Source organism: Lonchura striata, chromosome 4A, assembly GCF_050655825.1.
Source record: "Lonchura striata isolate lonStrDom1 chromosome 4A, ASM5065582v1, whole genome shotgun sequence".
Lineage (NCBI taxonomy): Eukaryota > Metazoa > Chordata > Aves > Passeriformes > Estrildidae > Lonchura > Lonchura striata.
Window position 1 is genome coordinate 949193 of NC_140742.1, and position 12674 is coordinate 961866.

The 12674-nt window shown below is 51.2% G+C and overlaps 1 protein-coding gene across 8 annotated transcripts in view; it reads right to left on the reverse strand.

Moving 5' to 3' along the window:
- ATP11C (ATPase phospholipid transporting 11C (ATP11C blood group)) overlaps positions 1–12674 on the reverse strand; it is a 54034-nt gene that overhangs the window by 27510 nt on the left and 13850 nt on the right. For all 8 annotated transcript variants that reach the window (XR_014952516.1, XM_077786457.2, XM_085570968.1 and 5 more), the window contains exons 2-8: positions 8875–8994; positions 7187–7276; positions 4343–4423; positions 3277–3384; positions 2566–2694; positions 803–906; positions 139–189 (exon numbers count right to left, since the gene is read on the reverse strand). Coding sequence is in view for 7 of the 8 variants with exons in the window: in XM_077786457.2 (XP_077642583.1) it covers positions 139–189; positions 803–906; positions 2566–2694; positions 3277–3384; positions 4343–4423; positions 7187–7276; positions 8875–8994 (683 nt within the window). In the remaining variant the exon portion in view is untranslated. The remainder of the gene's footprint in view (positions 1–138; positions 190–802; positions 907–2565; positions 2695–3276; positions 3385–4342; positions 4424–7186; positions 7277–8874; positions 8995–12674) is intronic.

The window sequence follows — 12674 nt, forward strand, 5'->3', positions numbered from 1 at the left end:
GGCAGAAGGGAGGCCTCCTTTAGAATGATTAAAGAAAATAAATATTCCCAAAAGATGGCAGGACAAGCTCAGATCTTTGAATTCTCTGTAGATGCCCAACCCCTCTGAGGAGGGCAAACAGGCAGCTGCAGGACCAACCTGGCTACAGGCTCTTGGTTACTTCCATAGATGATAATTCTTCCAACAAATCTGCGATAAAAACATGAGAAACTTGTGTTACAAACACGTTATACTACAAACAAAAAGAAAAGGCATTGACAGGGAATGGAAGCAAAACCAGAAACAAGTGAATTTGAGTTTAATGTTTCAGAGGGGTGGCTGTGCTCAGGACAGGGGGAAGCCACACACCCCCATGCTCGGGGGTGCCTGTGGGTTCACACAGCCCAGCACATCCCAGTACAGATGCAACACACCCAGAACACCTCCCTCGAGGGATCCAACACAGACCACGTACTCCTGGCAGCCATCCAGCCCAGTGCATCTCACTGGGAGCGAGATAGAAATGGGTACATGGACCATTCCTGCTGCTGGGCTGCCAAAAACCAGCTCACTATCACACAAACTGCTGCACAGGGGAGGTTCTTCTGCAAAGAACTGAGCTTTGAAGAGTTTGCTGTGCTCAGACAGAGGAGGCCCAGCAGTTTATCAGTGCCTTGGGACACCTTTTAGTCTCTGGCACGCAGAGGATGGGCTTTGCTGAACTGCAGAGCCCCAGGGGACGGTGCTGAGGGGGCTGCAGGAGGATGACACAGGCACTGCAGGGCAGGACAGGCAGGGCAGGAGGCAGGAGGGCCAGACTCACTTGTAGAGGTCGGGTTGGGGCTGCTCACACTCGATGGTGGCCGTGAGGGCGTCGATGGCCTCGTCAGTGCAGAGCACGGTGGTGTCCCGCACGGCGTAGTGAGTCTGCCACAGGACACAGGCAACGTCAGCACAGCCCCAGCTTTACAGCCCAGCACTGAAAACACACCCTGCACAAGCCTGCCAGCACCAGCAGCTCCCCCCAGCCCTCGCCACGCTCGCACAGAGCGGCTGGAGCATCCCTCCAAGAAAGGATGAAGCCACCAATGCTCCAGAGAAAGCACAGCACCAAGCTAGCGGCTCTCAGTGAGGCACCCACCAAGCTCAGCATCCCTGGCTTTCCCCTGGGACCTGTTCTGGTTGGGACAGAGGTAAGGCTGTAGCTGGCCCCGTGAGGAAGGGGCTCAGCACCTGCCCTGGCTCCTGAGGGTAACCAGACAGCAGCTCCAGCACCAGGGACCAGCTCAGCCCTGCCAGACTCAGAGCTGTTTTTAGCAGCTGCTGCTGCAAAGGTTCATCTCTCATAATTAACTGAGAAGCCCACAAAGGATCTGCTCGCTGCCTTTCAGGCTCTATTTATAGGAGCCACTCAGAGCTGCAAGTCACGGCGGGCTGCACGGCAGGCTGCCTCAATCCATCTTCATAAACAAATTCATTAAAGCGCTTCCTCCGCTCCTGACGTGAGCAGCCCGTCCCCGCGCAGCCCGGGAGTCACACACTGCACAGCCCTGGCACAGAGATCCCCCTCCTGCTGCTCTGCCAACCTGCCTGGCTCTCCAGCTGCAAGCACACCTGGATCTCCCGTTCAGATCACAGCTTCAGTGACACACCAGCCAAAGCTGCTCCTGCAGCACCCAGCCCCAAACCCAGCCCTGGCGTGGGGCTCTGCACTGCTCCCAGCAGCAGGGACACCGTGCAGTCACTGACTGGTACTTCAAAGCCACCTCCCAATCAATTCCAGGATCTTCACACCCTTCGGTGCATTTAGAAAACACAGGTTGTGTTAGCTAAGGTATGGCTAAAGATTTGTGCTTCAAAGGCAGAGCCCTGACAAAAATCTTTTGTATTTCTATTCCAGTTTCACTCAGACACCTTTTCCATGCCCCAACCTGACATGCTCCAAATACCAGAAAAATCCCCACCAGGAAGGCAGCAGAAACCCCTGCAAGAGGAGGTGTGGTGATCACCCAAATGTGCTTCCTTCACCCTCCTTTTGCAGCAAACCCTGGTTCCTAATGTTAGATCTATTTCCCCAAACAGAGCTGGCTTTTCTATTCCCTCTCTCCCTTCAAACTCCTCTTTACCTCCTCATGAAACAGGAGACAGTTCCCAGTCACCTACAGGAATCCACAAACCAAGAAAAAAACACCATAGTGCTTGATATAGAAACTCAGCCTCTCATCTCCAGGCTCACAAGTTAGTAAGAGCCAGGACTCATGCATGTAACACACCTGACACAAACAAGCAATAGCCTTTTAACATGGTTAGCTATTTCTAGCCTCAAGCCACTTCAAAACTGCAACTCCTCCTCACTAGTGGAACCAGCACTGTGCCACCAGCTCCCACACAGGTTATCCAGCACCACCTAACAACCACGCATCGAGAAGTGTCCCAAATCCCAGACAAACACATTGGCATCCCCACTGTGCAGGCAGTGCCATGCCAGGGACCCCAGCAGTGCCCACCCAGCCCTGACCTTTGAATTGGACACTGTGCAGGCAGTGCCATGCCAGAGACCCCAGCAGTGCCCACCCAGCCCCTGACCTTGAAGTTGGACTCGCCATCCAGGCTTGCCGTGGTGACATAACAGGTCCCATCAGTGCTGCTGGAGGCCAGGAATATCAAGTCACAGGGGAAGGTCTCATCTGCTTTCACTTCTACTATGTCTCCAACCTAGGAGGAAGGAAATATTCACATGAAGAGTCCTCTCAGCTGTTATTAGACAAGTATGATTCAGCTCCTCTCAAAGCCCAAGAGGTAAAGTGGGGTCCAAGAGGTGCACAGACCCCCCAACATCACTCGACAGCCTGATGGGGCAATCCAGCCAGCACTGACTCACAGCACCTACCTGGCACAGTCAGTGTTTATTTCTCTGCTAAATCTTGATGGAGCAAGAGGCTGTACTTGCCTGAAGTGCAGTGTGATAAATTAACATCAAAGCTAAGTGTACTTTCCTGGTGTCCTTGGGAGAGTAGGAAACAGAGGAGGACTGCCTGTCCTGGAGAAGTGCAAAATGCTGACAGATCTGTCACCTGTCAGCCCTGGTGCAGCTTTTGTGAGACAGCTTTTTCAAAAGAAATCAAAGGCAGCTTCACTCCTGAACTGGGAACAGCTCTGGGAGCATCTCCTCTGAAAGTGAGCCAGCTGGGGCAGGTCTAACCCAGGACACCCCCCTCCCCTGCCCCTGTCCCCTCAGCACACAGCTCTGTGCTCCTGTCAGTGAGAACCATGTGCAGGCTCTCAGTGAACACTCACCTTGATTTTTTCACTCTCTTTCCGCACTTGCTTTGCATTTTCAACAACAAAGACGTTGCTTTTGTTCACTTCGTTGTCAGCTCTGTGCCTCAACCAGTCCTCGTACCCCTAAGGCACAGACACAGGCAACAAACTCGTAATAAAGTGAGGAAACTAATGCAAAAGGAGGAGTGAGGATCAGAGGGGTACATTAAAACTATGAGTAAGGCAACTGTCCTCAGACCCCCTTCCTGCCTGAATAAACATCAGCCAGAGTAGCTCAGACTGAATCGATCCATTTTAAAAACCTTCATATGCATATTTGACAGATTCAGAACAGATTAAAATAACACAAAAATTTTCTACATGCAGGGCATGCAACGAGCAGCTAAACTACTGTAACACATTTCTATTATTCTCAGCTTTGGTAGGAACAGACTGATAATATGAATAATACACTCAGCAGCCTGCAACTCTTTCCTATGGTAACGCAGGATGAGACTCTTCCCCTTCAGTCTCTACTGGAAGAACAAGCACTGAGATTTGAAGCAGATAGATTTTATTCTAGCTCTCCTTTCCAGCCCCCGGAGATCAAACTTCTTTTTTTATTATTCACTCAGAAAACTTTAAATGCCATGTGTGCCTGTGATGGGAGGCAAAAGGTCTTTTAACACTGCAAGAAGATGAGGATTACACGTTTTCAGGACTAGCTAAGTGGCTGAACAGAACCTGTCCTCTCCACCTACCAGCACAGGAGCAGAGCGTGGGCTGTATTTGGAGCACGTCTCTGCAAGGACTCGGGGAGTGTTTCCAAGAAGAGGAAAAACATAACACCAGACCTACAGCAGAAAGCTTTACTGACCCTCCTGGCCTGCTTTCAGCAGCACAGGGATGCTCTACACTGCCAGGACAGGAGGCACCAGCCCCACACTCGACATGCAGCCTCTCTTGCAAAGCACCGTGCCCGTCTCACCCTCCAAGAAGGGTGCACCAAACCTAGCAGCACACCTTGGTGCCTTCTGAGCACACCTAAATACGTGTTTCTCTAGCCTCAAAGAGCACCTCCTCCCCACGCTGACACCTGTACCTGTTTGATAGCTGTGACAGTGATGACAAAGAAGAGCGGGAGGCCACTGGTCACCGGGCTGGTGGGGGTGTCCACTATCACCTGCAGGGAGAAAAACATTGCTGAGCCCTGCCTTTTAGGCAGCAGGAGAAGACAAAATTTTGGCTGTGGGGGGAAAAGCATGCTTATCCCACTGAGGGCAGGTCAGAGCCCAGCAGAGGAGAAAGGGAAGGAAGGGCTGATTATGAAAGGGAGGGCAGCACCAGTCAGCTTGAACCACTGACACTGGAAGGCTAAAAATAACACCCATCAGCCCAAATCACCTACGAAATATACTGCAGAACAGAGCATGAATATTTAAGTAAAACAGAAATCCAGGCTTTGTTTTAAGCTCTCAAACTTGGAGCCCAGGGCATGGTGCAGGCACCTGGGCTGCAGAGGGGCCCTGGGGCAGAGCTGGATCCTTCCAGGGCTCACTGCAGTGCTCCAGCCACAACGAGAAAACAGCAAGCCCCCTGAGCACAGAGAAACCCCCAGGCTGGGGAACCTGCTGCTCCTCTCACTGTGCCAGGACATGGCCCAAAGGGCAAGAAGGGCAGGGCAGGTTCATTGGTGGCAGGGAGCATTTGCACCCTCCAAACCAACACCACAAACTGCTCATTTCTCCTCCTGGAGAGGCTGGGAGCACCAGCAGCAGATGAGGGCCCTGATGAAAGGGACAGGGAAGCTCAGCACAAAGGCTTTGTGTCCCCACAAAGGGACTTTGTCTCTTGTTTGTGCTTCCCCAGCAGGCTCACATCACAGCAGCATTTGGATATTTATTGTTTCAGGCTGCCTGTAAAAAGCTGTGTTAAGGACAGGGCCCCTCTTATCAGCTACGTGGACATTTTTGACTATGAAATGCTGCTGTATTTCCCTGCACCACGGAACCCAGAGAGAAAAGCCAGAAGATTCTGGCTTAGTGGCCTAAGCTTCAGGATACTGCCCTGGTGTGTCGCTGTGGGACACTATGGACCTCTCTCCAAAAGTCATCTCCACTTTCCTCCTCAGAGAGACTCTTTGCAGATTCCTAAAACAGCTTATTGCCACCAGCTTGGTCTGTCTGCAAACACTTTGCTGTGCTCACTCCAGGCCAGCCCCTTCTGCCCCGAGATTCCTGCAGGCTCCTGTGAGATCAACCAAAGAAATGTGTCTCTGTTTGTGTGCAGAGTGCTTTATGTTTAATGCACGTACTTTGTCCTATAAAGCTGGACCTGCAGGCACAGAGAAAAATAAGTTTGATGAAGACTTTCACAACAGGTAGGGCAGGTGCACCAGGCAGCTCCTTGAGCACTGAGACACTTCACTCCCCATGCAGCACTCAGGGGGACAACCCCATTCACTTACAGAAATTTAAACAGAAGCATGAGCATCCAGGAGATAGGTGGCATTTTTCAAGGTATAACCTTGGTATTCAGAATGAATGGAGTGGCCCTGAGTGCCTTTTCAAGGGCAGTGATGTCTCAGAATGACAAGCAGCTGGGGACAGGGGGCTGCTCTGTATGCAGCCAGGGGGTCAGTGCTGCCAGGCTGGGCTTTGCTCACTTGGGTTTGTTTGCTCTCTAACTGACCACAAGGGCTGCTTCCTGATTTTGGAGGTGCTCACAGAATAAAGAACAGCCAGGCTCTTCTCTCACCTGCACAGACCTGTGCCTAAAATGGGCAAGCAGCTAGACAAGCCCAGTTTGTAGCTATAATCAGGAATATTCCATGCTCTCCACAGCCAGAGGGTCAATAGATAAAATGTAATAGCACGTCACTAAGTGGCCAGCTACACAAAAAGGACATCCTGACTCCAGGGTATCGCTTCAGTTCAAGGCAAATTACAAATTGGGTCTGACAAAATGGAGCGACGCCAGCGAGATGAAGAGATGGAGGCAAGCCAGCTGACGCCAGAGTAAATTGGCCTTTCATGCCACACTGCCAGGAGGAGCCGTGGCTCGGGATCCCTGCCCCTGCAGCAGCCAGAGGGACACGGACCAGAGCCCCTGACTGCACAGGCAAACATGCAGGCACTCATGGCTTAAACAGGAGCTGGGGACAGAGCCACAGCCCCGTCCCCAGCGCCACCAAACCCTGCAGCAGCCACAGCCTGCCTTGAGCAGAGCCTGCAGCAGCCACAGCCTGCCTTGTCCAAACCTGCAGCAGCCACAGCCTGCCTTGTCCAAACCTGCAGCAGCCACAGCCTGCCTTGTGCAGAGCACTGGTGAGCACTGGCACCCCCTTTGCCCCAGCACACTTTGATAGCTTGCTTTTCTTGGGTGACAGAACAGAAAATGAGTATTCCTCAGGATTTGCCCCTTCACTCGAGCCACAAAGCAGATGTTTGTGCCTATAATAAATTTGCTGTTTTGCCCATGCAGAGCAACTTCCTGAAGCTTCAGATTTCCAAAACTCATCCTATGCATTTTTTTTAATTTGATTGAGTACATCCCATCTCTCCTGCTTGCCTTGAAGCTCATGATATCTGAGACATAAAAATATCACATCACTTGGGGAAATATAGTGTTATTAAACAGAAGTACTAATGGTGACAAAAAATAGATCTTAATTGTGTAGCATCAGGTGTATTTTCAGGGGTTGAATGACCTTAACAGTTAGAATTAAGATGGTTTTTCAGTGTTTCAGCAGTCATTCAAAGCCCATCTCAGACAGGCCCAGATATTTTAATTATTTGTATGCCTTGGATGGCGTGGCAGAATTATAAAACAGCTTCCAACTTCAGAATTTCCAAACTTCTGTAAGGACAAACAGTTTTAAAGCTCAATTCTTGCTCAAGCCATGTCTAACATCAGCACCTAAATAAAAGTCACTGGAAGCTCTTACCTGCACGAGGAAGATGATGAGGAAGTAGAAGTTGGCGATTCTTCGGAACTGCTCGAAGAGGTTTTTCGGGAGGAAGTTCCAGAGGGTGTACTGTGGAGAGAGGGGGCTCAGAGCCAGGCTGGCAGGGAGCAGAGCCACAGGCTGGGCTGCACAGAGGGCACAGGAGCTCTCCTGCCCTCGCAGGGGCCAGGGGAGCGCAGCCAGGTGCCCGAGCAGCCCGGGGGCTCCAGTCCCCCAGCCAAGCCCAGCAGCACCGTGCAGCTGGGGCTGAGATGCCAAATTCCTGCTCCAGCCCCAGCACCAAACAGCCACAGCAAACAACTTCTAAAAGGCACTTGTACACAGCTGCTTTCATTACAACATAACCCACAGTGGACATGTTTTTTCCTAATTCCCCAAACTATCTTAGAGCTGCTTTTTTAAAGAAAAAAAGAAGTGCCATGGTTGCCCACACAAATTCAGTAATAGGCTGTGCCTCGTTGTAATTTTAAGAAGGCTGCTGAATCATTTACTTTGGAAAGCATGTGGAATTTAAGAACAACATGGGAAATAATGGGTCTAATATCTATCTTTGAGTCTGCCTGGAACACAAAAAAAAAAAAGCAGTCAAGTATCAAGACCAATGTCCACTTAATTATAAAAGAGATTGGTCAGGTCCCAGGCCTAACAAATATAAAAGGAAAAAAGAGCAAGGACATAACATTCAGAAGTCAATCAAGGAAGAACTAAAATTAGTGCTAAAGCAAGCCATTTGTCAGGGAGGGAACCGAGCTGGGGGAAGGTGTCCTCACTGAGGGCCCCTCCTGCGTGCCAGAGAAACATCAGTGGGAATGCTACACAAGTTAAACACGGACAGACTGAAAGCTTTTCCCAAAAATAAACCCAGACATACAAAAACAGATAAGATCCAAGATGCACAAAGAAAGAAAGGAGAGGGAAAAGCCCCTTTGCAGCTCAAGTACAGCAAAACTGAAGCCTAAGTGTATGCTGAGCATCACAAATCCTGAGCACTGGGATACGTATCCAGCTGTGTTGACAATATGGAATGCCACTTGTTTGATATTTTACTCGAATTGGCTTCAAATCTTTTGAAATAGCTTCATGAATGTCATGGAAAAAAGCTAAGCAGAAGGCAGATGGGTGTCATCACAGTTTTCCACCATAAACAAAAGCTGCATTAATACCACATGAATGTTTCCCCCCCTTTCATCCAAGGGGATAAACAGAGCATGGTTATTTTTGTCCTATCTCAAGAAAGAAAAATCTCACAGAATTAAAAAAAAAAATAAGAGGGAATCATATTTTTATGTCCCTTTACAAAATAATACAACCCTCTTTTGCAAATTTGAGCTGCTGTTACCTCATGCTGCATTATACACCTAACCTGTCCTTTCCTCCCCAAGGGGATGCCAGAAAACTTTAAAAAACACACCAAAAAAAAAACCCCCAACCCCACAAATTTAACACGTCCATGTGCTTTGCTGTCATCCAGCCTACAAGAAAGGAGCTTGCCCACAGCCCCACTGGCATTGACAGGGTGGAAGAACAGTACCAAGAGAGGCTGGGGCTGTGTGCGAGGGCTGTGCCAGGCTGCTCCTCTGCGTCCATGCTGAGGACTGGGACTCTGCCAGGTCCCGGACGGGTACGGGGCAGCAGCAGCAGGGGTGCCCGGGCGGGCAGGGGCTCACCTTGGAGGAGACGATCCGGTTGTCGCAGAACTTCTGTGCCAGGCACGCCTCGGTGTCCGGCACGGGCCGGTGCCCGACCAGCACGGTGCGCGTGCCCACGCGCTTCTCCTCGCCAGCACACTGCCCGGGGGAGAGACACGGTCAGCTCGGCGTCTCCGGGGCTGGGCTCAGCAGCTCCCAGCTGCCAGCAGCGTGCTGCTCGCTGAGCTGAGGCAGCTGGAGCACACACTCACCCCTCTGCCCAGCCAAAGGCAGGGAGGCACACGCACTGCCACGCAGCAAGGGCAGGGATGTGCCTGAAACACCTTTGGTCACCCAGCAGCTCAGCACCACAGCCTGCCCTGCACCCCACCGGGACAGGCACTGCACTGCTGCCCTGTGCAGCCTGTGCCAGGCTATGTTTCCCTCCTGGAGGAGAATGTGTCTTTATCAAGCACTTCAAGGCATTAGGAATGTCATTTAGCATCTCTACATCTCTTCCTAGTCCCGACCTGGAGAATCTCTGGGTTTATTCATGGCACTGAGGATGATGGAATCTGCACCCTCCCTCACACTCACTCTTCTGTCCAAGCCTCAAACCCATGCAAAATGTCTCACCACCACACTGGCACACACAGATTTAGTACTCAGCTCAAAAAACCAAAAGGGTCTGCTTCTGCTATTTCAAAGTCTCAGCTAAAATCACGAATGATGAAGCAGACAGTTTCACAGCACAAACTCCTCAGGATGACACACATGGTGCTGGGAAGCCAGCTGGGCTTGCTGGGGTTTAATTTAAAGCAGAATGAGATGTCACAAGTGAATGTCAGCCTGGCATCATGGGGCCCTGATGACATCCTCACTGCTGGCAGCAGGATGAGCACAGCAGGGCTGCTCTGCAGGACAGCACAGCCCCTGCACAAAGCCCCAGACACCTGGGATCAGCAGCACGGGCTCCAGCAGAGACCCAGCCACCCAGGGGAGTGACATCCCCCTGCACACACACAGACAGAGCCTCCCATCCAAAGGAGAGGATGTTAACACACTGCACAAAGTACCTGAATGCACCAAAACTACCAAAACTCCTCTATTCTAGTGTAACTCTTCATTTCCAGCTTCTTGTAACTTCTTTCAAAACCTTTCCCAACTTGTGACAAAGCCGAGGCTTTGTCCTTTTGTGACAACTGTTCTAATATTAAAAGAATATGAAGAATAATGATCTTGCTCAATGACACCTTTGTGAAAAGGAATGACTAAACACATGAAGAAAATTGTTATTTCCCTTCTGTATGCCTCTTCCTCTTTGCCTTGGCCTGGATCATGGATTGTCTGACCACTGCAGGTCCCCAGCTCTCAGTGCTTGAGGCAGCACTGCGAGCTCTGTCTCCATCAGCCTCCAGCTCTGGCCAGCCCAGCACACTCAAGTTTCTCAGTGGACCAGAAAACTTTATTTTCAAAAACAACAGAACTGTGCAACAGTTCAAAAATCAGCTTTTCATTCTGTCCATGTCTGTCCTTTCATATAACAAAGTGTCCTTGCCACAGATGCTCCCAGCCAAGGGAGAAGACCTGGCTGGCACCAGGAAGCATTTTGTGATGCTGAATTTAAAATCACACAGTGAATTTCAAATGCCCACTAAGAGCAAACAAGGGAAGAGGGGTGAGGGGGAAGGAGTGGTGTTAGACCAGGGCAAGATTTCCTTAGAGTTCAGTTTTCAAATTTTAAAACATGAATAGGGAGGACATTTGCCAGTCTATGGCTTGAGGGCATTATCAGGCAGCAGAGCTGCTAAAACACCAGTAATATTCTTCATACTCCACTTAGTCATACTAATCCTCAACCCTACAGCTTGCCTGCTTTGAAATGCCACCAGAGCAGGTGTCAAAACTGCCAAATGCCTGTGCCAAGTCAGCTGCCCAGCACGCTCAGCCCCTGCAGATGGGGGCTCCGGGAGTGCCCAGGATCCAGCTCAGCATCCCCCATCCGCAGGCAGCTTGGCAAGGTGCAAACAAAGCCCAGCTAGAGAAAGGTGCTCTGAACAAAACCATGCTAAGACAGAAGGCCTGGAAATAACTGCTGCTTGGGGAAAGTGTCAAAAACAAAAATTTAAACAGTTAAAACTGGTGGACTGCAGCAGCAACAACTGAATGGATCCTGCTGCACCAGAAGCAGGATCAGCCCAAAGGAAGGAGCAGCTCTCCCCTTCCTCTGTTTCCCACCCATGTCTGCAGCACTTTTGATTAAAAAAGTGTTTTTACACCATGCCTATATGTGGGGAGGTGTGCTGGGAGCTCTCCTACAGCCATCCTCACACCTCCAGGGGCTGATGCTCAGAGCAGGAGGCTCCTCATGCCCTGCACCCGACAGAGCCAGCAGCAGCCACCAGCACTCCCAGCAGTGACCACCTCCACCAGCTCCCAGCGTGGGCAGGGCTGGCACACGCTCCCAGCTAGGGAATGCCACCATCCTCCCAGCCACACCAGCACCACGGCAGCAGCAAACAGCACCTCTTGCAAACTACAAACTCCAGCCCAAAAAGGTTCCCTGATGCACCTGCTGCATTAGGGGGGTGCCAGCCTGACCAACCTGTGCCCGAGCAGCAAGAGGCAGAGCCATCCATCCACGCCACAGCAGTACCAGGCAGTGAGACAGACGTGCCCACGTCTGCTCCCCTCGTGCCCCTGTCCAGGCTCCAGCCAGCGTGCCTGCTGAGCATCCCTGCAGCTCGGGGAGGAAGCGACAGCTTCCCCTGCCCGCTGGCACGGCGCTGGGAAGGAGCGGGGTGAGCGTGTGCCACTCACACACACTGGCACAGAAACCACAAAGCTCTGCTGAAAGCACTTCTGGGAAAGCTTTCACAAGGATCTCCTGACTATCCACAGGTGCACGTGAAGCCTCAGAGCAGAGGAGAACCCAAATCCAGCTGTGGTGTGCTGGCTGACCAAGCCACGCTGAGCTATCAGCACCAGCTCCCAGGAGGGCTTTCAGCCTGCACTCCCCTTCTACCTGCAGCATCACCTACACAGTGAGAGCAATGCCACAGTGACAGTGGCACTGTAACCCCTCAGTCTAACCCTGCTGTTTACTGCAGCATCACCTACACAGTGAGAGCTGTGCCACGGTGACAGTGGCACTGTAACCCCTCAGTCTAACCCTGCTGTTTACTGCAGCATCACCTACACAGTGAGAGCTGTGCCACAGTGACAGTGGCACTGTAACCCTGGCACTGTAACCCCAGGGTGCATCCCAGCCTCCCTCCTCGGTCTAACCAGGCTCCCCACGCCCAGCATTGCATTCCCCATCCCCTCAGCACCCCACGGTGTCACACCTGCCCCCAGCCCCACCAGATGCTGAAGGCTCCACACCCCTTCTCTTCCCCAGCCCCCAGAAGGGGAGTGCACCCCAGCCTGCAGCAGGAGGTGCTGGCTGAGCTCAGCAATTAAAAGTTCTCCCTCTGACGAGCCCAGCCAGCCCTGGCTGGGTTGTTAATGGATTGCTACGTCTTAATAACAGCTCTCAACAGAGACTTAGAGGCAGATTTAGGGAATAACTGCCAGGCTTACGGGAAAATTATAAAATATGCAGATTAGCAAGGAGAGGATTTAGACGACTTTTTCTGACTGCCTTTCGTGAAAAATTTTTATTCTGATGGCAAAAAAAAAAAAAATAGAAAATATTACTTGGCTGCAATTCAAGCAGCTGCCTTGTTGCCTGGTGGGGTTCTACACAGCCCTCAGTTCACAGGGCTGGAGCGAGCTGGTGCAGGCAAAAGCCAGAGTTTCTCCTGCTGTTTAGAGCCAAGCCTGCCAAAAGGATTATC